The 27,906-nt window shown below is 41.6% G+C and overlaps 3 protein-coding genes across 3 annotated transcripts in view; 2 read left to right on the top strand and 1 right to left on the bottom strand.

Annotated features, from left to right (window-relative positions):
- The first annotated feature begins 1,336 nt into the window (after positions 1 to 1,336).
- phf13 (PHD finger protein 13) lies at positions 1,337 to 7,952 on the top strand. The gene is made up of 5 exons (XM_059329752.1): positions 1,337 to 1,720; positions 2,585 to 2,686; positions 4,329 to 4,508; positions 4,596 to 5,016; positions 5,556 to 7,952. Exons 1-5 carry the CDS (start codon positions 1,676 to 1,678, stop codon positions 5,786 to 5,788), a joined length of 981 nt encoding a protein of 326 aa, XP_059185735.1. The 5' UTR covers positions 1,337 to 1,675; the 3' UTR covers positions 5,789 to 7,952.
- Positions 7,953 to 10,156: 2,204 nt separating this feature from the next.
- LOC131968518 (dnaJ homolog subfamily C member 11-like) lies at positions 10,157 to 19,504 on the bottom strand. The gene is made up of 16 exons (XM_059329435.1): positions 19,244 to 19,504; positions 18,110 to 18,239; positions 17,854 to 17,927; positions 17,644 to 17,745; positions 17,289 to 17,417; positions 17,053 to 17,175; positions 16,888 to 16,961; positions 16,449 to 16,638; positions 16,233 to 16,318; positions 14,419 to 14,535; positions 14,167 to 14,322; positions 13,322 to 13,391; positions 13,087 to 13,144; positions 11,270 to 11,412; positions 10,907 to 11,036; positions 10,157 to 10,796 (listed from the first exon to the last, which is right to left on the bottom strand). Exons 1-16 carry the CDS (start codon positions 19,316 to 19,318, stop codon positions 10,771 to 10,773), a joined length of 1,683 nt encoding a protein of 560 aa, XP_059185418.1. The 5' UTR covers positions 19,319 to 19,504; the 3' UTR covers positions 10,157 to 10,770.
- Positions 19,505 to 22,349: 2,845 nt separating this feature from the next.
- LOC131968233 (calmodulin-binding transcription activator 1-like) overlaps positions 22,350 to 27,906 on the top strand; it is a 60,369-nt gene continuing 54,812 nt past the window's right edge. Inside the window, exons 1-2 of the mRNA XM_059329025.1 lie at positions 22,350 to 22,395; positions 24,489 to 24,584. Of these exons, the coding sequence (XP_059185008.1) occupies positions 22,371 to 22,395; positions 24,489 to 24,584 (121 nt within the window). The 5' untranslated portion in view covers positions 22,350 to 22,370. The remainder of the gene's footprint in view (positions 22,396 to 24,488; positions 24,585 to 27,906) is intronic.

Below are 27,906 nucleotides of genomic sequence, written 5' to 3'. Positions count from 1 at the left end.
CTAGATACTTGTATGAGGTGTCTATGAACTCAGGACAGAGTCCCTGTTTAACTGGTGATTTAAGCCATGAGAATGACGGTCCAGAGGCAAGCACACAATCAAAATTTCTTTAGAAATGTCCTAGTTTTTTGTTACGATGCTAAGTTTAAACACATTTAACCATTCTAATCCATTAATAGGATGTCCTGTATCGCATTTAACTTGTTCTGACCATATTTCCTGAACAAATTAAAGTCACAATTTTGATATATGTTATGGAGATGCAAACAAAAGGCAAATGGTTATTTGTTTTTATTTATTGTTGATTTATTATTATTTTGTTACTTAAAAACAAATCTGAAAAATAATTTGTTGTTAAATAGCACTATTAATGTCACAATTTTGTTAAATGTTTGATAAATGATAAATGAGATGCAAAGAAAAAGCCAAATTTGTGTCTCTGTAAGCAGAAAATGTGTCTAGTTTTTTATTTTAAAATAACAAATATCGTAAACATAAATACAATAAACTCAATGTTGTATATATGTCACATTGCAGATCTTTGACATTTAGGGGTAGTATTTTTTTTTTAAAAACATCATAAATGTGTTCTACGTGGTCCACTTGGTCTGTGGTATATCCCCCATAATTTCCTATAACCCTCTGGAGTCCATCTATTGATTGAAAATACATGTTTTATTTACACTAACAACTTTATTATATTATGATATGTAGACAAGCTGAGAAAGCCAGTTGAAAGTGCAATCATAGGAGCTTTCACAGTGTGCCATTTATGTTTCTAAACCATTTTTAAAATGTGAATTTTCTTTCTACAATGAAAACTATTACTATATTTAATTGACATGCAAATAGACTGTTTTGTAGTTTTATTATTTTTTTCTGCTGTTTTTGTGTGTATAAATGGTAAAAAAAAAAAAAAAAAAAAAAAAAAAACCATTTCCATAGAAACCTGTGTCTTTTATTTGTATTTTCGGTTCCTGGCAGCTTTATACTTTGTTAATTAAAATAAATTGAAAAATCTGACTGATAGCCAAGTTTGTGTCGAGAAAAAGGTGCAATGCATGTGATGTAAGGACAGACTGGAAGATGCTAAACAGAGACAGAAATGAATGCATAGGAAGTTGAAAAATTTGAACCAAAATCTCCTGGACTTCAGAGGTTTAAGGACTTCTAGGTCTGGGTTCTTATGGGTTAACATTATTCCATGTCTTGATTTTAAAGAACTACAACATAAACCAGACACCGAAAGAGGGCGGTAATTCCCCATTTGTGGTCCACTAGTTGCCAGAGAAGAAGAGGAGGGGGGCAGGCAGGCAGCTGGTGACAGCCGAAGTGAACCGCTCCCCCAGCAGATACTGGAGCAACAGAAGACATTACCGGACCAGACAGCTCGGTGTAAATACAGTAGTAGCTACCGTCTACTATTCACGGGAGACACGTTTCACTACTCTGAGCAGATGGTTGGACGGTTCTCGGCGCCAGTCCATGTTGGAGCGGAGGGCAAACTGAGTGAACACTGTTGCTTCGAGTTTTAGCACAAGTAACGTTGACGTTAGCTGAAGCTACATCGTTAGGTGTCTAGAAAAGGCTCGGTAACATCAGTGTTTACCATCACGTCGAGTAGCCTGGTAGTCTAATCTAAACAAAACGCCAAGTGGTCGGATACTTGGTAAAGATGGGTGACATAAACCCATCGACATCCCATGCCTTTCAGTCGGAGGTAAGTGTTTTATGTAACTGTTTTACAGTGAGTAGTATGCAGACATGGCTAGCGACGTTAGCAAAACGTCAACTTGATCGAGCTTGTCAGCACAGCACGGTGTAGCAGCTGCTGGTTAGTTAGCGTTAGCCTGCTGCGCTAATTTTGTTATAATGTTAGCTATTAGTGCAGGAATAAGTTGCACACGCTAAGCATGCAAACAACCTCGGTCCATATTGTCAACTTTGTGTGTGAGTGTGAGTCTTCAGCCTTACTTCAGGTGGTAATTTGTAAGATTGTTGACGCTGAAGCTAGCTTAACGGTTCATCGAAAAGAAAACATTCCTTCATCATTGCTAACATTAACGATGGCTCGGTAAGCTTCGTATTCACGCCATCTGCTTTTATCGTCACTTAACAGTTGTACCACTGATGGTTTTATGACTCTCGGCAACTCTTTCACAGCTTTAAAGTCGAATTTATTTATTGCATCATGATTTTTGTTTTGCTAGTTGAACTCCACCGACACCAGCCAGCAGTTAGCTTCTTAGCATTAGCATTAGTTACTTATTTGCTAGTCGACCTAGCTAGCTAATATTAGCTGTCGCTTTGAGTTGGTTAGTTAATCAGTGGGGGTTGCGAGGAAGGTTCACTGATGACTCCAAAGATAAACGTGTCTGTGCGATTAATCAAACTTCAGCACGTTTGTCAACATGTTATTTTTTAGTTTCGTTCATTTTTGTCACGTCGCGTTGAGCTGGTTGTCAGTTTGCATGGTAACGTTGTGGTAGTGTGCTGAATCCGATCAGTTGTCGCTAATGTCAGTCAACGCCATGTCGGGATGTGTAGGTTAGATGCAGCTAATGTCTCAATGTCTGTGTTTCAGGGCTTCAGTCCGCCATACAGGAGGAGGAGGACAGTAGAGGATTTTAACAAGTTTTGCACTTTCGTCTTGGCCTATGCCGGTTACATCCCATACCCCCAAGAGGTGAGTACCTGAGGCGGTGTTTGTCTGGAGGCATGCATCAGATGTAATCTTTTAAGTAACACAAAACATTTGCATATAATTTGAATGGACTTTTTGCCCCTAGGGAAAATCATTTAAAAAAGTAGTGTGAAAGTTAAAGCAGATATTTATTGATCGACATAATCATTTAATCTAAATCTTGCATATCTATTGTGGTCAACAGAGCAGGGTAGACTTTGTGTTGGATGTCATTGTCTGCAAATCTCTAGTGAAACTGTTGGCATAATGTCTGAAAGGTAAATCTCATCTTTTTACTCAATCATGAATTGTGTCTACTCTGTAACTTGGATATGAGACGTTGAGTTCTCTTTTTCTTATTGAATTACATCATCTGTTTGGGGACAGGATGCAGGTAGCCAGTCAATGAGATTATCTTAAACTGATTCTTTTGTCTCTGTAGTTTCTCTGCCTCCCAACTGTTTATTTTAGTTTCAACACGCCCTCTGCAAAGAACTAACGTTTTCCTCACCATTGACATGGTAGGAGTACTTTTTTCAAGATTTCAGTTGTGACTCTTTTGTTAATGTAACCTATGGCGTCATAGGCTCCATGTCCTCCTACACCTACACTGCTGTTTGTCATCTCATTAATTAAGCCCCTCATTGTATGGCAAGTAACCCTAGTTCACTGTCAATTAATTCATACTCATGTGTCTCACCAAAACATTTAAGCCCTATTATGTTTTGGCTGCTTTTACAGTCGGATTTACTGTCCGTAGTTACACACACCATATTTTTCCCAAAATCCCAACCCTCTAGGTGGCAGGGATATTCTGGTAAAGTTTTCATGACCTTTACAGCTTCATTATAGATTGTGGTAATGCCATCCAGCTCTGATTTTGTTTCAAATATGTAGTTATCAATGTAGTCCTTGTTTTAAACCAAGAACAAACTGGGTTTTAACTTTTTTAATGAATATGAAAACAATTTATTTTGTCAAAACTCATGTTGTACAGATTTACTTCCTCTTCCCCACCATTTGCAACAAATAGTTTTAGAATCTGACTCATTTTGTTCAAGTTGTAGTTGTTTTTTGAAGGTGGTTTTTTTGTTACTGTGTAGCTTTGTTTTGTTGATACTCCTTGATGGTTTTATGCCCCAGATCTCCTTTCTAAATCAAATACAGCTAAATTGTTGTCACATCAGAATGAGAGCCCATAGAGGTGTGAATTAGAGTTGAAAAATGTAATATATTAAATAATGCAGCTCAACATTCAAGCTGTCATGAGAGTACTTTAGCATTGCCTGCAGTCTGATAACTGGTCATTGATTGGCATTGGATACGTGACTGCAACCATGTTGCATTTTTACACATTGGAGTTCCTGAGGAGACAGTGACTCTCTTTCAGTAAATACAAATTAAAATTATAACCAGACAGCCAAATCCATATAGTCTGAAGGTGCACCTCATTTGCAGACACATCTTTAAACTGGTACAGTATATAATGCTAATCCTTGGTACAAATGCAATTTATTGATTGGTAATCTGCAATATGAAAGGATATTGTCTTATTGTTGGGTGGATGAATCTGTTAATCACCAGCTTTATCTCTGGATGTGAGTTTGCACTCACTGACTCTTAGTTCTCCCATTTATTGTCCCAGGACTCTCCACTGCGCAGTAGCTCCAGTCCTCCCAACAGTACAGGCAGCACAGCTGACAGTGATGGCTGGACCCCGGGACCGCCAACCTCCTGCCCCCAGCGCCCTCCCAAGGTCCCCCAGGACAGGAGCAGGAAACGTCCGCAGCCAGGAGCCCCACTGTCCAGTCACGGCAAGAAAGATGTGAGTTGAATTGATGTCGCATTATTAGCCTCACATGTTCCACCTTCGTCCTTATTTAACATACATGCCCCTTTTTCTCTTTTGCAGCACACACTTACCACCCTGCACCCAGACGACCGCAGGAAAGCTGACAAGCTGAAGAAGAAGAAAAGGAGAAAGGAGAGGGAGCATTTGGTTGGTGAGGAAAGCGTAGTTCAGCCGGCCCACTCAGCAGTCCCAGAGCTGCCCTACCCCGACTCCTTTGGTGGCCGAACGATCAAAGAAGAGCCTGAAGATGATCTCAGCATTCCCCTCCACCCCCCGCGTCTGCCTGGCCAAGCCTCCTGCAAGGAGGAGCCCAAGGAGGAGCGTCGAAGCTGGGACGGTCAAGATATGGCCGAAGGTGTGGTAAAGGTACAGAAGGTGGAGGGCTTACCAGGAAGCCGAACAGTGTTCCGCCAGGGGAAACAGGTGGTGTTTAGAGACGAAGATGGATCAGGAGAGGATGAGGACATCATGGTAGACTCAGGTAAGGTTTCATATCAGACTAGATTAGAAAGTCTTTATTGTCATTGTACAGAACACAGTGAAATTTGTGTTGCTACACCTCAGTGCAAAAACAGACACAGGGAAACGGCACAAAACACTTCTACAAATTAGCATCCACCACTGACAACACGGCTTCTAAAATAATAAATGAAATAAACAGCTCTAAAGTAATTTTGCCCCCAAAATAAGAGTACTTATTGCACAAGACCAAATTAATTAATTAAAGGTAATTGTTGCACTAGAATAAATACATTTGTTGCACTAGACTAAATGCAATTGTTGCACTGGAATAAATGCAATTGTTGCACTAGAATAAATGTAGTTGTTGCACTAGAATAAATGTAGTTGTTGCACTAGAATAAATGTAGTTGCTGTACTATGCACAATGTAATTATTACACTAGCGTACATGTAATGTAATATGAGGGGTCAGTCAAAGCTTGGTAAATGTATAATACATTGCCGCTACATGTACATTGTTTGACTAGTGACAAAGCTTCACGATCTCCTGTTTTCTCAGATGACGACTCATGGGACTTGGTGACGTGTTTCTGCATGAAGCCTTTTGCGGGCCGGGCCATGATCGAGTGTAACAAGTGCAACACCTGGATCCACTTGTCGTGCGCTAAGATCCGCAAGAGCCACGTGCCAGAGACATATGTGTGCCAGAGCTGCCGAGAGTCAGACGGAACCCCAGACGCCCGCCGATCTCACCGCTCGCGCGTTGGCCCACGCAAGCATCTGCTTGACTGACCCCAGGCTGATCCTTAAACTCTGATCCACTCCTGCTCCCCCCTTCCACCTGCTGGACTGACCCTTCCCCCCGAATTCAGGTCTTGAACCCTTCAATCTCTGTCCTCCCTGGTCAGCCATGAACCCAGATTTTTCTATAAACACTTTGATGGACCTATCCCAAGACCTTATCCCATTTGAAAACAGTTTGAGTGCTATTTTAGATTTACTAAGGTTTGGTCCTGCTTCCCTACAGATTCTGTGCGTAAGGCAATCACTGAATGGATGTCTGTCTGTAGATGACATTAGCATAGCAGCAAACCTCTACTGTTGGGACTTGGTGTCTCATGAACACTGGAAACATTTGAACTGCCATATAGAGAGAAAACCCTCACAACTGCCACCCACTATGGTGCATGCTGGGATTTGTGGGAAAGACAGTTTGCACTTTTCTCACTTTTTAAAAAATAAAAGAATCCATATGACCTTTCCGTCATAGGGACAGGTATGTCTTTCTGATTAAAACTGGATTTGATTTATCTTAAATGCCTCTATTAATGTTACACAGTTAACCGTTAAAAATTAGACAAGTTAAGCCTTGTGGTAATTGCTTCAGATGGTGCTATAGTATTAAGCTGAGGTATAATCCAATAGAACAAAGATGTAGGATAAGAAACTAGAGTCTGCATCTGCTTCATCTGTTTGCTGTTCTGTTTTTTTTTAAGACATTGTGAAAGAATATCATTGAGGCTTGAAGCCCTTACAGCTGAACCAAGCGCTTGTTCGTCTCCGTCTACTTCACAAACTGTCTTCCAGCCTCGGCTTCTACTCTGAATCAAGATGTTATTTTACCACACATGAAGCTCTCACACAGGTTGCTTTTCAAAACGGTTAAACCATGTTCTCATTTCACCAGAATTCTGTTGTTCTTGATATTTTTTTTCATAATAATTAACATGCTATTTCACAGATTTAAAAAAAAGCCAGATAACTGACAAGATTCAGATGACTGATGAGTTTTCAGGTGTTTAAAGGTGTTTTTTTGTTGCCTCTGGTCAGTGTTTTGCTGCATTTTATGATGGATTCAAACAGTGGTATTGTTCCTAAATACTTTTATTTTCCAAACCGTTATTTAATCTCCTTTTTAACTGTTTCATGTTCATAACAGAGATTTCAGAGACAAGTATATTTATAGAAGGGAACTCCTATGGCCGTCCTGTTTAAGTATCAACAGAAGAAAAAGCTGTTATTACTGGAATAGTGTTGTTCGAACGACTCTGTCAAGTTAAAATTATGCATGTGAGTGTGTGTTTGCTTGAATGGTCGACACTGTGTGAGAGTTGGCAATGCATGTCACGCTATGGCTCAACAAAGTTCCATGGTTTTTGGTCTTTTGTAAGATAGAGAAATTGATATCTGCAAAGTACCATGGACCGGGTGGGTTTGTTTTGTTTGTCTCTGAAGGGTCAGATCAGAAGAACAGATCTCGGTCTCTTATCACCTCTCACTAACGTTTTCACAGCAGTATTCAGTTACCTCCACATGCAGCAGGTATAATGGAGAAACATGTTTTTTTTAGGGAACTTTTTCCCTAAAACCTGCTTGAAATTGGATTTTAAGCTTCGTTTTATGTGCCATCTGCTGTCGTTTCTGATTATATAAAAGCCATACTGTAGTGACAGATTTTAGACTCAGAACCTTTATATTAGTCCAGAATGGGATTTTACAATGCAGAATCAATGACTTTACTGGGGAACACACAATGAATGTTTGGTATGTAAAGAACAAAAGACTTTCTAAGAGTTTAAAGTGGTTAAGCTCATCTCTGCACTCTTGTCTTCTGGCATTTACAAATGTTGGTTCATACCCAGATCTTCAAAAAAAAAAAAACATCAGTGATGTTTTTCAGACGATTCAAGACCTAAAATAATTTGCTGTTGCTCAGGACAATTCATGTCTTGAAGAGAACCTGAAGAGACACCTTTAGGCGAAAATTTCTAATTTTAGCTTGTGTCTTTAAGACATCAGTGTAATTAATGTTAGCAATGCTCATTGTGATACAGCTCGTTTATTCTGATCTTGGGTTGCCCTATCCCCTTATTGAGAAAGCGTTGTCTGTACTGTCGTGCAAACTGTTTCTGTGAAACTATTGTAAACTATTGTAAATAAAGAGTTACCATTTTAACTTGTCGCTTTTGTCTTTAAATCACATTTCATTTATTTCAAACTGGCTGGTCCATTTATAATGCTGTTGAAATCAAACAAAAATCCGATTGCTTCATATTTATTATAGTCTTTACAGGACAGAGAACACAGGCTCCTCAAACATACAGTATATTTACACACTAATGTGGGTCAGTTTGGGTGATGGGCTGGAGTGTAACAGCAGGGAGCAGTCTCTCTGTTGGCCTCATGGTGGCACAAGAGCAAAGGTGACCAGCTGACCTGTCAGAATATTTTACATCACTTAAAACAAATGAGAGAAGACAAATACTACAAAAGGAATCAGTGCAAAATGGCTGCTGTAATAGTGACCCCAACATAGGAATGTGGATTTCTCTTCAGAGACGCATCCATCCAACTAAATACCAAAACGTATCCATCTCATTGCTTACCCACAAGTTGCAGGTCAATCACAGCAATGGGGTAAAAAAACAAATGAGGGCACCATATAAAGTCAGCCAGACGAGTCATAACTTCTTAGATGTAAATTCAAGTTCAGTAGAAGTGTACAGCTTTAATAAGAGGGACAACCAGCCTATATTTTAAATACTTAACATTTTGTGCAAAATATTACCTTTGTATTCAATAAAATACCATTTTAGCACTGTTTACCACCAACCTCTTACAGTAGAGGTTTTATAGTGTTTTAGGGATTCCTCATGGCCCGTGATGGGGTCTCTCGACAAAGTTTGGAAAAGTTTACTAATTCGCTCTCCAGTTTCCCTTTTAGGTAGGTGTCAATCCACTAACAGGAGACCATAGTTGTAATGTGCATTTGATATTTAAAACTTAGCATGTTCTGTGCATCAACAGCGATCTATGGAAGCCCATTTCTGCCAATGTAATGAAATAGAGTATCTTAAAATAGTGACATATTATTTTTGAGGAAAGTTTTCTTTTATTGCTAAGATACTAAGTCATTATTAAGTCTTTCTTTTGAGAAAGTTTGTCATTTCGATATACAGTACAGGCCAAAAGTTTGGACACACCCATCTCATTCAATGCGTTTTCTTTATTTTCATGACTATTTACATTGTAGATTCTCACTGAAGGCATCAAAACTATGAATAAACACATATGGAATTATGTACTTAACAAAAAAAGTGTGAAATAACTGAAAACATGTCTTGTATTTTAGATTCCTCAAAGTCACCACCCTTTGCTTACTAGAATATAAGACATGTTTTCAGTTATTTCACACTTTTTTGTTAAGTACATAATTCCACATGTGTTCATTAATAGTTTTGATGAATTTACAATGTCAATAGTCATGAAAATAATGGAAAAACATTGAATGAGAAGGTGTGTCCAAACTTTTGGCCTGTACTGTACTACTTCATTATTTTGAGATAGCTGACTATTTTTTTTAGATACTACGTCACTATTTCAACCTAATGAAATGGGCTCTATCGACACATAAAGTGCGTCATAGGATATTAAATTCCCCTCGTGTCAACCTCACCACTCTGACAAGAAAATAGCTGCAGTAGAGGTAAGTTAGTGTGTTGATTATCACCTAAAAGACAGCCAAGTGACGAGCATGGTTTTAGAAATCTTATACGTTATCAACTATATCAAGTGACATGGCATTAACAGATGAATTCAAATCAAATATATGGCACAGGACTGGTGTGCAAATAAACGTGCCGCTATCAGTAGAATGGTTTTTGTATGGCTCAGGTCAGCTCCAGTCACAGTGACCATTTCAACAACAAACACAACCTGAGGGAAAGTCTTGACCTATGCCCTCTACTTGTTACATCACAACCATAAATAATCTTAATTCCTATCTCAAACCCATACCAGGAGTTAGTGGTATCAGGGGCTGCATGTACACCAGTGATGTACTAACCTTCACTCACACATGAAATTCTGTTTAGGCTGCAACTGCACAGCAACAATCAATAAACACTGACGCAAATAAAATCGAAGGAACTCCTGCCTTTAAATTGCAGTCCAGCATGAATAATTAAAATAATCTGTATGAGGAATTCAAGCTTGTCTCTCCTCGGCTGGATCGCTACTATCAAAGGGCATCTCCATCACTTTCCCTCCTCCAACTTCCATATCCTCAGGGATATAAGTTTTGAGCACCGGTTTCCACCTGAGCAGCAGACATGTCACTAAAAGGCATGATAAAATAGGATGAGTCATTTCAATAAGTAGACAAAAAACATGAGTAATGCAATTAATCCTCAGTCCTGGCCAGCCTCAGGGTCACTGAGACATGATCCTGCATAGTGTTACTCTAAACATTTGCACGAGTTAGTGGGACATTATTAGATTCAAACCTACTGGGATGAAACACATCCAGGACACAGACAACAATGATATGTGGGGTAAAGTTACAGCACAGCTCATCTGTATATACTTGACATGTCAACTGTCAAGAAACATCTTTAAATTCATGTGCACTTTTAGCTCACCGTTGACATCAGTCCCTCTGTGTAGAACTAAAAAACTATGTTCAGGGCCAGTGTCTGATCTCCTGCAGCAGCCAGATATCCGAGCAGCCCTGTCAGATGTAGCAGACTAGAGACACAAAGGGCAACACCTTGTAGAAACTCTGAGCTGACTCCTGTATTCTGCTGAACCTCGGAGACGGCCCACAGGAGAGGGAGGAGTGGAGGATAAACAGATTCACTACTACCATGACAGAAGAGCACCAGAGGAGAGAAACAGACTTATTGTTGATGTGCCCCTCTCCGTTCTTGTTCTTCTGTTTACACAGTCTGTTTTATGTGCATTTTGCCCTCTGGTGCTACATCAGTGCTGGGCTCCTAGGACTCGGACTCAATTCTGTGAGCTGAAAAGACAAAATAAATATAATTTGAACTTGGATGTGTGCTTAACTGCAGTCGTGTGCAGCTGTATTACGAAAACACTGGGTTTCAAGTAAAGAAGCTGCATACTAACATTGCTTGGGTATCCGTAGTGACTCAGTGTCTGCAGAGATGACTTGGTGCATGACACCTCTGAACTGGTACAGTAATTTGAGACTCTTCTCCTCTCCTACACAGGGGTCGAAGAAGCCTGGCAACCCAGCCTGCACACAGAGAGACGATGCATATGCATGCATGCAGATTTGTGGATAATCAAATGGACACACTGAAATGCGCGCACACACACACACACACACACACACACACACACACACACACACACACACACACACACACACACACACACACACACACACACACACACACACACACACACACACACACACACACACACACACACACACACACACACACACACACACACACACACACACACCTTAGAGGCCTCGGTGAGAATGAGTTTGGAGTCCTTGACCAGGCACTGCAGAGGCACAGTGACATCGATGACCTTTGCTTTCTCCTGCTTCTGGCTGGTGTCTGACACGAACTTTCCGTACCAGGCATTCAGGATGATCAGACCTAGACAGGAACAGACAGTGTCAGTGGTCAGTGCTTTCATCATGGCTCCCACGGGTCCTTGAAATCCTTGAAAGTTTAACTATAGTAGGGATGGATGAGTGAGGTGTTGGTAAGGTGGGGAGACAATGTTACAGTGCTATTTATTAATATAGACTGTTTTGGTGTGAGTTGACAGGTGTTGTAGATATCGTCTATACAGTAGCCTTTGTTTGAATATAATGGAATTAGATGGCACTTTGGTTGCGTAGCTCAATCTGCTATGTGCAAACAAAGGAAAAACTTCACATCAATGTCTCTTTTCATAAATCATGACTCAGATATTCAAGACAACCCACAGAGCTTATTGTGAGCAGTTTCATCTAGGAACTATTTCCTTTCTAGTAAGGTAAGAGTAAAAAAAATATGTATTATTGATTTGTGGAACTGTCCCTTTAAGGGAACGTGCAAAGTGAGTGGCAGTGTAAATCAGATAAAAACAAATGTGCACAAACTGCCTATGTTTGATGAAACAGAACAGTTTATTTTTCTGTTTGTACACAAAATGAAAAATAAAATTGAGTTAAGGGAAAGTTTGACCTTGAAAATGTTTAGAATTTCTGAATTTTGAATTGAATCTGAAGTTCTTTTCATATTTATTTATTTTTTACTTGATGTTAGCAAATAGGCTCAATTCAGCTGTCTGACTGTCTCTCCTGTAGTTTCACACACCACCTTCCTTGAAAAAAATACATTGGTCATGTAATTAACCTTGATCTGTGTCTCAAACTATGCCATCCTTGAATTTGATGTTTAAGAAGCTGTGGGAACTCTGTTTCATTTAATCTAGTTCATTGACACAGGTCTTCATCAAGATCATTGTTGTGACATTTTGCCATTTAAAATAAAGGCATTTTCATTTTTTTGTTTTTGAAGGAGACTTGCATGTTATATTTTTGGAGATCATGTTTGCACTCATGCAATGCACCTGAAGTACCCAAAGATCATCTGTCTGTGATTATTACACAGACCCAGAAACACTTTTACTCCATTTTTTTCTTCCTGCTTCATTTAGCTTTGAGTGTGTACATTATATATATAAAATATGATGCCCAGTTTCAAACAGACAGCAGTGAGGATGAAGAATATGACAGACATGAGGAGTGCCGCTGCTAAAAACATAAAACCTTTGTCAGCTATGTCACACTGTGATAATGCAATAACAGCATTGCTACTGTTTTATCTTGATATCATTACTACATAATGATTTATACCTTCATTTCTTAGACTGCGCATCTAGAAGTTGCTGTGAATTCATCACATAGAGTGCCTCTTCAAATAATCACATGCACCCTCTACACAAATATAACAGGAAATCCATTAGCAAACTGAAATTATAGTCTTGATTTACGCCAGTGTACACTCTCTGTTCTGTGCACAGACTTACAAGCTTAACCTATGTAAACATTGCAGCATGGAGATGAGCTACATCATCATCACTTGCTGCACAGCGGTCGATGATGAAAGTCAGACTTAGAAAAACAGGATCCTGGAGCTAAAATATATCACGCAGTTAACGCAACCATGAGTAATGTGTTTGAATTACACATTTGGAATTTTTGGCAGCAAACCAGAAAAAGGGTTCTCACTTTCTCACCCTGGCGTAGCGTCTGTGTGTATGTGTGTGTGTTCCCTCACCCATCTTGGATTCTTCAGCTTCTATGATTCTCCTCACAGACTCCTGCATCAGCAGAACCTGCAGAGGAGCCGAGGGAGAAAGAGAAGAAGGAGGAGGGGTGGAGGAGAACAAAATAGAATAGGATAGGAGAGAGGTTTTCAGATGAGATGAGGACAGCTGAACCCAGAAACAATGATCAATGATCCCCCCACACACAATGAATAACTGTGTTTGCACGCAAGTATGAGTTCTCACAGCGGACTCTGCCTCTTGCTTCTTCTTGGCGATGTCTGTGGCTGAGCTCTTCCTCTGAAGCTCCAGCTCTCTGAGAAGCACAAAGCAGACAACAACAATCACCCACTGGGATTCACTGTGGAGGCTCTCTATGATGACAGTGCCAGAATGTGAAAGAAAGCACCCTGGTAGTATTAAGGATGCCCATAATCAAACTTTTGCATTTCTGCCCAGCTCAGGGCTGTGTAGTTCCCTCCAGCTAATGGACATGAAGCTTCATACTCAAACTCAAACTATTGAATAAAATATATATACAATATGTATATATGTATATATAATGTATCTAATATATATGGTGAATATAAATGTGTTAAAAATGGCAAAGCTTAATCCTGTGAACCCCGAGAAGGCCATTTTTAAAAAATAACAAAAATAATCAAAATTACACCATTCATCGTAGCCAGAAACTGTAAAAACTGAAATTATCAACGGTTATTCCAATTCTGATAGTCCTTGAATGAATCATGTGCCATTTTCAACAAAATTTAAGCTTAGAGGTAGAGGAAGATTTTGTGTAAAACTTTGCCAAAAATAAACAATTTCCAAATATAGATTCTATTTTTTGTTATCTATTATTTCTTTATGATTTATGTCAGTAACTGTTGTGCTGCAGATGAAACATATTTGGGTTGTCCCTATTTCTTCCCACGTTTCTGCTGTTTCCAAAGAGGTGCAGACCTTATATGTTGCAGAGAAAAACGAGGCCACAGTGAGTAAAATGTGACAGGGGAAAAATAAACCTGGATTTTGTAAACTGTAAGGAAAGATCTATTCACTGCCAAATTTTGGACATGAGATGTACTGACTCCTCTTTCTGTGCTCGTGTATATGGGATGATGATCAGTCTGTGGACGGCCATGTAGATCAGCAGGGGTCCCGCAGTGGCGTAGAAGACAGCACTGGGCAGCAGCTGATCTGTTAGGTGAACTGGAAACAGGTACGTCTGACTGGCACGTGCCAACCTGCATGGAAACACAAATATACAGACACATTAGATAATGATGCAGGGAGATAAGGATCCATGAGAAAGTGATGTCATATTTTGGGTTGGCCAGTACTTGATCTTGAGTGTGACTCCCTGAGGGACCCCAATGCTGACAGTGGCTGACAGGACACTGTGTCGGCTGATCTTCCTCTCTGCTCCATATTCCACCACAGTACCAAACCAACCCGTCCTGGAAAGGGAGGAACACAACAATGAACAGAGACCCATAAAGATAGACAGAGCAAAATGTAATGGCCAATTTAACACAAAGTTGAGGGAAAACATTTAAAAATTAGCATTTTGGCTAACATTGGGACAGTTGTGTTGTGCGTTGTCCCTGTTGTCCTTGAGAATAAATATATAAAACAGCCAGTACAACCAGTGATAATTATGCTTAAAGAACAAATATGTGTAGCAAATGGCTTAATTTTCTTTTTACAGCTTATATATAAAATATGTATATTGTTAAAATTATTTAAGTACTTATGAATTTTTTTTTTTTAATGCTGTCTCACTACTTTTTATCTCCTGCAGCTCTCTTAATACTATGTTTTCTTTAATGGTCTTGTATTTGTCTTGGCTCTAGAAAGCACTTTGCGTTTCTTGAAAGTTTGCTCTTAAAATAACATTTAAAACTAGGACTGCAAGCAGTAGTGAACGGGCTCTCGCAGTACACGCGTGTTGGGGTGTGTGCGTTACAGGGGCCAGTCTATACCACCCCTATGAATTTCATTGCCTTAATTTTATAGTGTGGCCACGGTACCAAATATGAAATTAGACAGCCACCACAGTGCCACCTAGGGGCCGATCAATAAAACCTTGGGTGCACATGCGCAGAACACCGCGGGGCCGCGTATGCGCAATAAGCGGCGGGGCCGCGCATGCGCAGTTAACAGCAAGGCCGCGCATGCGCAGAACACCGCGGTGCAGCGCATGCGCAGTATGCCGCGGGGCGGCGCATGGGCAGTACTCGACCTGAAAAGTTAAAAAAAAAAAACTAAAAAAAAAAAGGTAACTAAAAAAAGTTGGTGGAAGAACCATTCACATCCTTTACTTCAGTAAAAGTACTAATACCACACTGTGAAATGTCTCCACCCCGCTCATTTTAACTACCTAATAAACTTTTAAGTGGTTTAATTTATAAAAATGGGTAATAATTCTAAATGTATCATGTTTTTCATTTTCAATCTTGACCTGAAAAGTAATTAAAACTGTCAGCTAAATGTAGAGGAGTAAAAAGTACAATATTTGTCTCAAAATGTAGTGGAGTAGAAGTATAAAGTTACATAAAATGTACATAAAAGTACCTCACAATTGTACTTTAAGTCCAGTACTTGAGTAAATGTACATAGTTACTTTCCACCATTGCTACCTGCCTCTTCTAACTTATACATATCAGTTAAGAGTCCTCCTTCAGACACTGTATGAGGATTAAAGGGATAGTTTGTGCATTATTATACAAAACTTGGTACAATTATTGTCAATGCCCTCCTGAGGATAATCCTTTAAGGTTTTATTGATCGGCCCCTAGGAAGCACTGTGGTGGCAGTCTAATTTCATATTTGGTACCGTGGCCACACTTTGTTAGATGGCGAGACGCCATAATTTAAAGGCTTTTTCTTTTCTGAAGAAAAATAATAATAATAGATGGACGAATTACAATAGGGTCCTCGCACCTTCAGTGCTCTGTCCCTAATCATTTTACAATTTAAAAAGCATGTTAAATGTGTCTAGTCACATAAAGAAGAATTCAATACCAGCCAGAGAAACCATATTTTCAGCTAGTGTTAAGTTGATTTGACAAGGAAATTCTTCACCTGCCTGGTAAAAAAAACCTGATTTACAGAAAAGAAAGTCCTTTGAGACAGGATAAGCAGACAGACGTACTTCACAGAGCCTTTCACTTTGGTCTGGTCTTCATCCTGGAACTTGTACTGGTAGCTCATCATCAGGTAGGAGTGAGGTACACCAAGCTGGAAGGGTTGGGTTAGAGCAAGAATAATACAACATGCATTCAGTACAAAGAGAGAAATCATGTTGAGAGCAGGTGGCTGTGTACCGTTTAAGCCTGCTTTGCCACAGTGTATCTGTGTTTGTTTGTACCTGCAGAGCGAGAGTAAAGTGGCTGCTCTTTGTGTCTCGGACAAGGCTGGTGGTCATGGCGCTATTGGGCCCCCAGCGCCACTGCAGATAACCCATGGTGTTCTGGTCCAGGTGGCGTGCTGTCATCAGAGAACAGCTCGGCCGCAATCCTCGAGGAGAGAACTGCAGACCGCACTGGGCTGTCAAGAAACTGAACACAGAGGAGAGAAAAAGGGAGCACATTAAAAGAGACTGAGAATAACACTCATATGTTAGAGGAGAACACGGCCACAATTAAGAAATCTAATATGTTACTTCTTCAATCAATATTTGCGATCATGAGCTACTCTCGCTCTCTTCTTAGTTTACAGTGATTATATACTAATAAAACATAATAACAACACGCTGGTCATTTAATAGCCCTTTTTATATTCCCCTATATCAAGCAATCAGGCCTTACCACCGTGGAGTGAGGTTACGAAACACCTTTAATCCAATGAGAGGTCCAAGTATGTCTCCTGCACCCAACTCCACCTGCACAGATGAATGCAGAGAAAATCTGTATTCACTCTTCCTAACATTTAACACACACGCTTTGTAGTTTGTGTGCATGATCTGTGTGTACCTCTCCCCAGCCTTTGGCTGACGTAACCCTTCGTACGGTCATGTTAATGTTGCCCCCTCCGTTTCCATTGTGCGTAGAGAGCGAACCAGAAAGCACGGCTGTGTCAGAGTTTGTCAAAGGAGCCTAACGAAAGACAGGAAAGTTGTGCGTGACAAAACAGAGAATATAACAGTGATCTTGACTCAGGTATAGCTGTGTGGAAGGGAAATGCTAAGTGACTGTGTGTTTTGTTGCACCTCTATGGACTGGGAAATGTGCATCTTGTTAATTTCAATATGAGGAAATCCTCCTCCTGGCATCTCTTCAAAGTCCTCATCATAGCGGTCAAACAGGTCTGTTGCATCCACACCCACGCTGATGGTCCCCTGAATAATGAGGGAGTGAAGGGGAGAGACTGACAGAATTAATTAAGTCAGAAGCAAAAGGGTGAGAGTCATGATGAAATGAATGTGGGAAGCATCCACACTAAAAATGAGTTGTGTTACACAATGTTTTGAGTAATATCAACATAAAGGTGGTGGCCCACACAGGAAATGAAGTGAAAGTAGTGAAGTTGACAGATTTTTGTAGTTTAGCTGTGACTTGGAAAACCTTGGGGTTAGTTCTTTGCTGCAGTCTCCTCTCTTCTCTTTCTCTCTGCAGCCTTTCGTACTCCTCTCGAATTTCTGCTGGAGTTCTCTTCCTCTCCACCACCTACACAGAATCATCACAATAAGGCATTCATAATGAAGATATGTTAATGTAGGGTACGTATAGTATAATGTAACAGCAAAACCACAAAAAGTTTGTTACAATGCATACCTCCCAGCCTTCCACCTCCAACCCTTTCTTTCCAAAGATGTCATAGATGGCTCTGGAGTGAGCATCGCTCAGCACTGAGGGGGAAGAGATAAATTACAGTTCTGTTTATATAAATGTTAAGTGTTTTTGAGGGGGTTTTTTTTATGCTTTTAATGGCATATTGTCTGTTTCCATGCCCTGATTAATTGCATCTACTTTTTTTTCCAATAAGAATATTGAACTAAAAGTTTAAATTCTAACTGGAGTATACCCTTACCCTCATATGCCTGGTGCACCTGGTTGAAAAGCTGTTCAGCCTGACTTTTCAGCTCTGGGTCTCGATGTTTGTCAGGATGGTAGAGCATGCACAGCCTCCGATATGACGCCTTTAGTTCCTCCAATGTAGCCTGTGACAAGAGAGAGGACAGGTTATTGACTAATCTGCCAAATAATTGAATACAGAAAAGGTGAGGCCTTCAAATTGCTAATGCGCCACATATTGAGCCTTGTGGTAAGTGCAGACCAGGTGTTACTGGTTTTAGTGTTGTACCCCAATGATGTGACACCACTTGACTTCTCCTTTTATTTATCCCTGCTTGTCACAGAAGGAAGACACAGACTGGGCATTTTTTTAAGGGGAGGGCTCACAGAGACAGGTGCTAAAATAGAGCTTTTCAGACAGACGGTGTATGTTCAGTCATACAGTATAAAAAAATAAGTGTTATGTTTTTTTAAGCACGTAAATATGTTGTAGTAGGAACCCAACATAGAAGTATGAACTTGAAAATGTAAATAACATGTCTTCTTTAAAGTAGATGAGAAACTGGAACCAGCTATTATGCAGATTCATTTTGATAATGTTGATATAATCAATGAATCAACTCATTATTCCAGCTGAGTGCTGACACAACGCTGCTGCATTAGGGCTTCAAGTAACTGGAAAACAGCTACCAGTCCACTGACCTTAGACAAGGAATTAAAGGTGTGACCGCGTAGATCCTGTTAGATTATGGTATCTGCCACATTAACCACCTAATGATACTAAGGTTGTCTGGTTGAACGTCTAGACTGTTATGTCCTTGTCAGGCCTCCCAGGTCTTTGTGGTTCATTGAGATCCGAGATTTGAAGGTGCTCATCGGTGCATTTTAGTTTTGCAAACACCCACTTCAACGTGAAAACACTTGCTGTATTTTTAGTGAAGTGGATGTAGAAATATCCTGCTTTCCATGCCTCTGCAGCACCAACCGGTCTAACCCTCCATGAGGAGGATGGTGCTGATGAGGAAGACCGTTATTCAACTGGATGAGGATGCACCGACTGCAGACCAGTATCTCGATAAACATTTACCCGACTGTCACGGCGAAAGGTCCGCCACCATTCGGCTTCACTGTAAAACTGAATGGACCTTACCTCTCTCCTGACGTTGAGTAGAGAGTAGTAGTCCTGGTTATCAAACTCAAAATCATCGTCTAAGGACGCCGCCATGTTTGCGTTTGGTGCGGTCCCGCCCACTCGTCCAGTGTTCCGGAAGCTGATTGGTCCGCCGTACTGAAAGCGGAAGTTGTTCTGTCGCCCTCTTCTGGTTGTGTCCGAGTTTGAAGTCAGCGCCAAAATGATGTGAAACCTCCATACAAGAGGAAGGTAAAGCACTTTATTTGTTATTAAATAAAAAAGGGTTACTTTCTTTCTTTCTCATTGAAAAGAATCAGTAGTCTGTCGTCTGATTCAACGGCAAAACAACGGCTCTCTTTGCTGGTTGCCTGAGCAACCACCGTTTATTGACAAGACTGACTAAGACTAGCTTATCTTAAGCAGAAAAGTTAGGCTATTTTCAAGTTCAATAACTTCACTGGTAAGAAAATGATATCACAATTTATGTTACAATGGCATTACTGTTCCCTTATACCTTTCTTACCAGGTGTATTTGAAGCAACTCATTTGCCATTCACTAAATTACACAGCCAACAGCTCATCACCAGCTATCCACATGACGTTAGCTGTTGTGTTGGTATGTGTTTCCCCTTTACCTGCTAAAGATCTGAGGGTCCTGGGCAAAAATGAGCTGCAGGGCCTCCATCAATGCTCTGTGCCTGGCCCCCTTCCTACATTTTGTACATTATTCCTGGGATGCTAGTTACCTGGCCCCAGGTTTGATTAAAGATAAATTGATTTAGGAATATAGGACATGTAAACCCTATCAAATTAAATAATGGCACACTTAAAGCCTCTCTTTAGGTAGGGGCATGGACATGCAAGACTCCCCACCACCTTCCCTAGCAAGACACAAACTTTAGAGTTTACAGCTGTTTTGTTTCTATATTTTTAGCCTTTTTAGTCATTTTATGTTTCTTTGTGGTCATTTTGCATCTCTTTGAGTGGTATTTTGGAGGTGAATAACATTGAAATGACCTTCCCCATTACCAGCTAGAACGTTAAAATGCTGCTCACGTGTAAATACATCAATAATGATCAGAAACATAGTGAATTATGACAGGAGTGAAACATTTTCCTGATAATACTTTTACATTTTGTATGCAGGACTTTTACATGTAATGGAGTAGCCTATGTTTTGTGGAATCTCTACAAAACATCTTCCACCCCTCTATATATATCATAATATTGTATGTAAACCAGTAATGGTGGAGTTGATATTACTGTTACTGTTAGGGAGCCCAATCTATATACGAATTGTTTTATATACATTATATTCAGTTCTATTTTTGGATGAAATGTGCAGTTTTTTGTTGTTTTGAATAGACCTAATTCCACATCAATTTCAGAGTTACAATGGCATAGCGCACAGAATATTTTGTGGATATCAGTTGTACCATTAGACCATTCTCATTTGGTAAAGTGCATTGCCTTAAAATAACACTTAGAAGGACAGTTCACCATAAGAACTATTTTCTTTCTTGTATAGTTCCTGCATGAAAGTGTTCACAACAAGGTCTGTGGATTATTTTAAGTAACCTGGTCATGATTTCTGGAAAGCAACGTTGTTGTTGAGCTTTTCATAAAATATATATGTTTGCACTTTAAGCACAGCAAGTGTATTGCTATATAGTTCCATTATATTCGACAGATGGCAGACATCTCTCTGGATGTGTGCAATTTATAGGTCTATATGTCATGTAGTTTGTATTTGAAATTTGTATCTGCCAAACATAATGTTTTGCATTATAGGCTATAGCTTTGTTATTGTTTATATTAAATGACGACTTTCTTGCACGTTTATCAACATTTTGAAGGTTTAAATTAAAACTAAGTCTTTTTTTGGCTACGTATCTTATAAACGTTCCTCATTGTCATTCATCCTGATTGAACTCTGTCGGATGCCAAGCCTGTGTGCCTCTGCACTTCGAGGCCACGCAAAGCATACGTAGCTGAAAACGAACCATTCAAAAGCTTAGTTTTCCGTGAAGCGTGTCTACGGAGAGGATCGTCTCTGTCAAACACAAGGCTTTGGTGCAAAGGCGATATTCTGCCCCGAGGCACAGAGTGACAGTGTGGGCTTGAAACATGAACATAATGGTCCCGGTTGAACCTCACTGTTTAGATGGGATAACCCAGTATTAAACGGTAGAATGACAAATAGCCCATTAGTGAGAATATTGTTAAAGGCTCGTTTAAAACTTAACTTTGCGTAGGAATATTGCAGCGAGGATACAACGATTTTCTGCTAGAGACAAAATAGCCAACAAGGGGAAGCATGTGTTTAATTTCACCCTGTATAAGTTTCCCCCTGACCTATCATCGCCTCAATTCAATAACACGGCTCAAAGAAAGCAGGTAGTGAGTGCGCACAGCCTGTGTAGGCGCGCTAGGAGCTGTCCTTTCAGCACCGCGAGCTTCAGCACCACAGCGGATGACAGCACCATCGAAAAATCTAAAATCCCACTCTCTGTTTCAGGCAGTTCTTGTCATTTAGATTCAAGAGGGGTTCATAATTTATGGCGAGACACGACCTTACATCGCGTTTTGTCAAATAGATTTGCATGTGGAGAAATGAGCGCGCGCATTTGTACGTTTGTGTGTGTGCGTGTGTGTAATGTGTGTGTAGGCCTACGTTGTGTGTGTGTGTGTGTGTGTGTGAGAGAGAGAGAGAGAGAGAAGACGATGATGAGCATGATGATGATGCTGTGGGAGGCTGTCAAGGTGTCCTCGAATACAGACGTCGTTCAGTGACGTGAGAGGGGAGAGAGAGCGAGGAAGAGTGCGCGTGAACGTTTCGGGAGGGGGCGTGGCCAACGGGAACAAACGGAGGGATGGAGAGCTCCGCGAGTCACCATCACGGATCCCCGCTGTCAATCCTCACCCCACGGACCAATCACGGCGCTGAACGCGGCAGGCTCGCCCCCCCCACCCCTTCTTCTCAGCCCCGCCCCCCTCCTTGAGCTGTCCTCTCTGTGCACGCGCGTGGTCCCCCCCCTTCCCTCCCTCCCCCCAACACCACCTCCACCACCACTAGGTCGAGTCGAGGAGGAGGAGGAGGAGGAAGAGGAGGAGGAGGAGGGATGAGGCGCGCGGCGGAGGGGAAATGGCTGCCGAAAACAAGCCGGAAGGTAAGAGAGAAATAAGGGTTTTTATTTGAGGTGGCAGAGTCTTGCTATTCGGGGTTCAGACGAGGCGATGTAGGGACGGAGGCATAGAGGGGGAGAGAGATAACGGCAGGGCTTTCCCTTTCTTCTAGCCTGTCCCGAAAACACGGACGCTGGTGCTGAACCAGCGACTGTGTGGAGCACGGTTAACCGACAGCAAATAAATAACGGAAGGAGAGTTGTCCCGTCGTCGGTAGGCTGTGAGTGAGTCGGGATAGGGTAGTTTTTCACCGTCCGACGCTTGCCAGCGTTTCCCCTGAGCAGCTGGTTTATGAGTGGTTTTGAAGCGTTTAGCATAAAAGGGATGGGGATGAGAGAGGATGAGAGTGGTTCACGCTGAAGGAATTCAGATGCTTTCCGTCTGTGTGTGTGTGTGTGTGCGCGCGCGCTTGTGTGTGTGTGTGTGTGTGTGCGTGCGTGCGCTTGTGTGTGTGTTTATCTGTCCCTGTATCTTTCTTTAAAACATAAAACAGTCCATTGAATCGTACATTTCCTTGCCTGACATGCACGCAACCTCACAGCCCAGCTGTGCATTTATTTAGTCACAATCCAATGGTGTGTGTGTGTGTTTATGTTTGTGTTCATTTGATGTGTGCTTATGGTTGCTAAGGCAGTGAAGGTGAGAATCTGGCTGCATTCAGGGGGAGACGGGGGAGGAGGTGGTTTATGTGTGTCAGTTTTAGGTCATATCATGTATGAATGTAGTTTACATTTTTACTCCCTCAGCTGAACTCTCGGGGGTCATTATTGTCACACACAGCAACCATTTCATTCAGACTGTTCCGACTCATATTCATTCTTTCATGAATTATTCAAGAGGTGACCAAAATCACCATGGCGATATTATCTCCATCTCAACTCATAGGTTAATGAAATCTTTATTTCTTACTCATTGTGTTTGACATTTGTTTATAAACATCCCCTGGTTTAGTTGGTTGTAAGTATCACTTTTGTTTTCTAGCTTGTTCAAAGTCCTGATATCACACATCCCTGTTAAGCCAATAAACACAACATCTGAATGTGTTGTTATGAATGACACACAAATCCTCAGCGCCTTAAGAGCTAAAATGACACATCAAGGTTTATTATCATACTATTCTTAATTAATTCTTCTGATCTCTTCCCCAGCAAAGTGGGATTAAAAAAGACAGGAGGAGTCTTTAACTCTCATTCCACTAGGGAGCGATGCTGAGCAAGATTTTAATGGGCAATTTTTTGGATAACTTGAACCACACAAGTGCTATCATACGTCTGGGATGCACATGTTCAGGTGTACGGCACTTAAAGTCAGACACGCATACAAAGAAGCGTGCAGGCGAGCATGTGGAGTGCAGCCAGAGGCAAGGGGAAGGCCGTGGGTTGAGAGTCCCGTTGCGTGAAAAGACTAGAACTGGAGATGAGACAGATGGCCCATGGGCAGATCAGCAGGCACTGTACCACATAAATATAAAACCATCCTCCTGCCCATACTGTACTCTTCCTACACACACACGCCAGCGGACTCACGCATTCACAATATGAGGGGTTTTTGGTGTTGTGTGTAGAGAGGATGTAATAATTTACGAGCCTCAGCCGTGCTGAATGGAAGGCAAATGAATCAAAGGGGGCGACGATGGCAGGCTATCCACTCTTTCCATCCCCTGGCAGATGTGCGTGGCACTGATCAGCAGAGCACACCAGTGGGCATGAGAACAACATCCACCATATAGCCTGGAAGACCATCTCCCTCTGTGCTGGTTGGTCTACTTTGTATCATAGCAACAGTGGTCAGGGAAACAGAGAAATGATGAGAGAGAAGAGAAACTAAAGCTTGGTACAAGTTAGTCACACACATGGAGGCAGTGTATCTACTGTGGCCAATCGATCAGGGGACACAATGGATGCAAGTTAGTGGATCAGAAAAGGGATCAGCCCACATGCATATCACTTGGAGTTTTGTTTCTGGGCTTTAGAGGAGGAAGAACGAGGTGAGGTGTGCGACTGCCAAGCAAACCAAAGTCTCGAGCGCCTCCTTAATATGTCTTTGTCTCTTTCTCGCTCTTTTTCTGTCTTTGCAGGACTGAAGAAGATAAGAAATCCAGAGCGAATGGTCAGGATTGCCGTTGGATACACAGGACACACCCCTCCCAAGAGCGACGACACTGACGCCAACAGTAAGTGACACACCAACGCGCTCTTCACACTGTATGTGCGTGTGCGCGCACATTTGTCTGTAGCACAGGGTGACTCTGGGAGCAAGTATAAAAGCCTTCTGGCAGAATGATGTGATGCGGGAGCTGAGGTCTCCTTCTCATCTGCTCTGTAACAGATCACACTTACATACACACACACTCACACGTACACAAAACAAACACACACTGTGTCTCTGTGCTGAGACGTCATTCCAATTCAGCTCTGTAACACATCATGTTTATTCATGCATGCCCGTACAGTATTAGCGGAGACACACACACACACACACACACACACACACACACTTCTGCACATAGCTATAGAGAAGGCAGGGCTTACTTTGGCTATCAGTAGTTTATTGTCATACCTAATCTGTACACATGGCATTATGTATCTATAATCCTCAATGGGCCTGGTTAAACTACAAGTGAGATGGAGTGTGTAATCTGGGGTCGCCGCATGGTCGTGTATGCGTGCGACTGTGTCCTGGGCATGTGTGTGATTGCTGTGGTGTGTTATAGGGACTATAAAGGCAATGATTGCTTTGATTGGTTATTGATTTCTGAGGACAAGACGCATTTCTGCCTCTGTGTATAAATGTGTGTGTGCGTTAGGGGGGCAAATTGGAGAAAAATAAACAGATGTGAGGAGGAGCAGACAGACATTCTGCTTATAGAGATGGTAGTGAGGAGGATTCATGGGTATAGAGGGGGGAAGGTATGTTGAAACGCACGCCCCAAACACACACACACACACACACACACACACACACACACACACACGTCCTTTTTTTATTTCAAAAGGAGCAGATGGCCTCATACAGTACCTGCACCAGACCCTCTTATTTTGTTAAGAGGGATGAGAGCAAACAAGACACAAAATAGCAAATAAAGAATTAAGAGAAAAAACAATAGAATAGAATAGAACAGAGAGTTCTGTTTGGGATGGCTGTTTAATATGAGCTGAGACTTCCCGAGCCTATCCCTGTCTCCTATCTGTTCTCACGTCCCAGCTGGAGGATTACTGGAGGAAAAGTTTATCAGCAGAATGATAAAATTAGCATGCACGCCCATCTCTCTATCCCTTCCCCCCCTCCGCCCCCTGCTCTCCCTCTTTCTCTAGTCTCTCCCTCCCTCTTCCTGCAACTCTCGCTCATCCCATGCTATGCTCCCCCCTTTTCTTCTCCCTGCCCTGGCTCTCCCTCTCCTGCCCTCCCTCCCATCCCTCTATCTAGCTGCTGTGCAATGAGCCTTTCTTTCTGTCACATTAATTTCATCCCGAAAAGGGGGAAAATGTGAAAATTTCCCCTGACGCCTCCTAATATCAGTAGGGGGAGAGTTAAGAGTTGCATTTGGAGCGTTTTTTCTCTCTCTTTACTGAGGAGAGTTTTATAATTAACTGACAGCCATCTCACAAGGGCATTGGCTTGTTTCTGTGTTAAATATGGAGATGACAGTTTTATGAGGTAAAATATTCATCAGTCGGAGGCCGCTCTTCTGTGTGATTCCAGTCTAAATTATGGCATTTGATGGGCAACCAAAGCAATGTTTCACTTTGGTCAAACATTTTCACTTTTTAGCATGTATACCTCAATACGACTTAATGAACCAGTGCTTTCACATTAGCATTCAGGCTTTGTCACTCTTTTGGACTCTTTTTTTTTTTTTTTTTTTTTTTTTTACTAGATTAGTTAGTGAGTGAGTGAGTGAGTGAGTGAGTGAGTGAGTGATCGATGTACAGCCAGAAATTTTTGGCTTACTGCTGAGGGACTCACATGAAGCAATGCAGGTATTGAAACGGTTTTATTATTTCAAATATAAATGTGAACAGCTCTGCATTTACATATTCAGATGTGATTTCCCCGCGTCCCAGGATGGTTCATTTTCCTGGGTAGCCAGAAACAGAAGAGAAGTTTTTGCCCCATGTCACACCACAGTATAGCTCCACGGAGAGCCATTTGGAACAGATGGAAAAGACGATTGCGACAGTACCCAGGCTGAATTTTTTAAAACAGGGACGCATTCACTGGTTCAGGATTGTTAGAAATACAAGATACAACCCTTTGGGGTGTAAGAGCTCATCAGCATTCAACAAATCTGCAAAGTTGGTCTTCCATTCCTCGTCAGAGGAGAGAGTAAATGTGAGGATAGGTTAAGATGACGGTCGTGTCCATGAAGGTGTGCTTTGAAAGGGATTTCGGTACCAAGGTCACTGGTAAAAAACGCCACTCTGGGACAAATACTGTGATGTCTGTTCTTTGATCGGCAGGCACTGTGTGCATGTATGAGCGTGTGCATGTGTGTGTGTGTGTGTGCGCACGGGTGTTTGTGTGTGTGCCTACGCATGTGCAACGGGCTTGTTTGAAGTGGTGGTTCTGGTACATTTCAAAGGCGAGGCTCTGATGAGAATTCTTCAGAACAGCAGGGGGAGGGGAGGGGGTTATAGCCAGGAGGGGTGGGGTTTAAACGCTGATTGGCATTCATAGCAGAGAGGCTGGAGTGCTGCTAAAAAAGAAATTAGGCTTTAACTAAGCTGCACCATTCAGCTGTTTAACTAAGCTGCTGCACCGTTCAGCTGTTTGAAATTTTGTCTTCTCAGGCCTTCTATTAATAAATGCATAATTGATTAGGGGGAGCATACGTGCCTGAACACACTTCCTACTGACACAGACACACACATGCTCAGACACCTACATAAGCGCACACACATAGACCCCACTCCTGTCCTGTCGGAGTACTTCCCTCTCTTTGCGTCTTTGTGTTACCTTGTTCCATCTCCTGTCCTTGCAAGATTCTCACTTTTCTAAATCTTCTCTCTCTTTCTCCCTAAGTTTCTTTTTTCTTCATTAGCTGTCTCTCTCTGGCTCATTGTCTCTCTGCCTCCCTCTGTCTCCCGCTCTGACCCTCCCACCCCACCTATCTCTCTTTTTCTCTCGCTCTGTCGTCTGCCCTCAGGTAGAGTATAATTCCTATCTTCCCAGGGGAGTCATGAATGGACGCCCTCTACTCAAATGCTTATCAATAACCTTTGAGTGCTTGCTCTCTTTGACTTCTGAGCGGCACACCCTTTGGGCACACACTCACAAACAGGCACACACACACATACACACACACCAGGGGCTCTATCGTAAATGTGAAGTAGTACTTTCCTGAGGCGCTGAGGGATTTTTTTCCCTCACCTGCAACAGTATTTTGGTGATTCTCTGCGCTCCGCAGTGGGAGGAGAGGCGCAGTAGGGGCAGTTTCACTGGTAATCCAGCAGCACCATAGTGTAGTCGTGGGGACACTCTTATAGATCTCTCCA

The sequence above is a fragment of the Centropristis striata genome, chromosome 3 (assembly GCF_030273125.1).
Source record: "Centropristis striata isolate RG_2023a ecotype Rhode Island chromosome 3, C.striata_1.0, whole genome shotgun sequence".
Lineage (NCBI taxonomy): Eukaryota > Metazoa > Chordata > Actinopteri > Perciformes > Serranidae > Centropristis > Centropristis striata.
Note: the sequence above shows the minus strand (reverse complement) of the source record. Positions and strands in the feature narration are given on the sequence as shown.

What these genes read in the sequence shown, in the direction of transcription:
- phf13 (XM_059329752.1), top strand. Translation starts at nt 1,676, where the DNA reads ATGGGTGACATAAACCCATCGACATCCCATGCCTTTCAGTCGGAG. An exon ending in ACATCCCATACCCCCAAGAG is followed by an intron (nt 2,687 to 4,328) that starts GTGAGTACCTGA and finishes TTATTGTCCCAG; the next exon opens with GACTCTCCACTGCGCAGTAG. An exon ending in GGACATCATGGTAGACTCAG is followed by an intron (nt 5,017 to 5,555) that starts GTAAGGTTTCAT and finishes CTGTTTTCTCAG; the next exon opens with ATGACGACTCATGGGACTTG.
- LOC131968518 (XM_059329435.1), bottom strand. Translation starts at nt 19,318, where the DNA reads ATGGCGGCGTCCTTAGACGATGATTTTGAGTTTGATAACCAGGACTAC. An exon ending in GGAGTCACACTCAAGATCAA is followed by an intron (nt 14,323 to 14,418) that starts GTACTGGCCAAC and finishes GTTTCCATGCAG; the next exon opens with GTTGGCACGTGCCAGTCAGA. An exon ending in AGCTGAAGAATCCAAGATGG is followed by an intron (nt 11,413 to 13,086) that starts GTGAGGGAACAC and finishes GTTCCTGTCTAG; the next exon opens with GTCTGATCATCCTGAATGCC.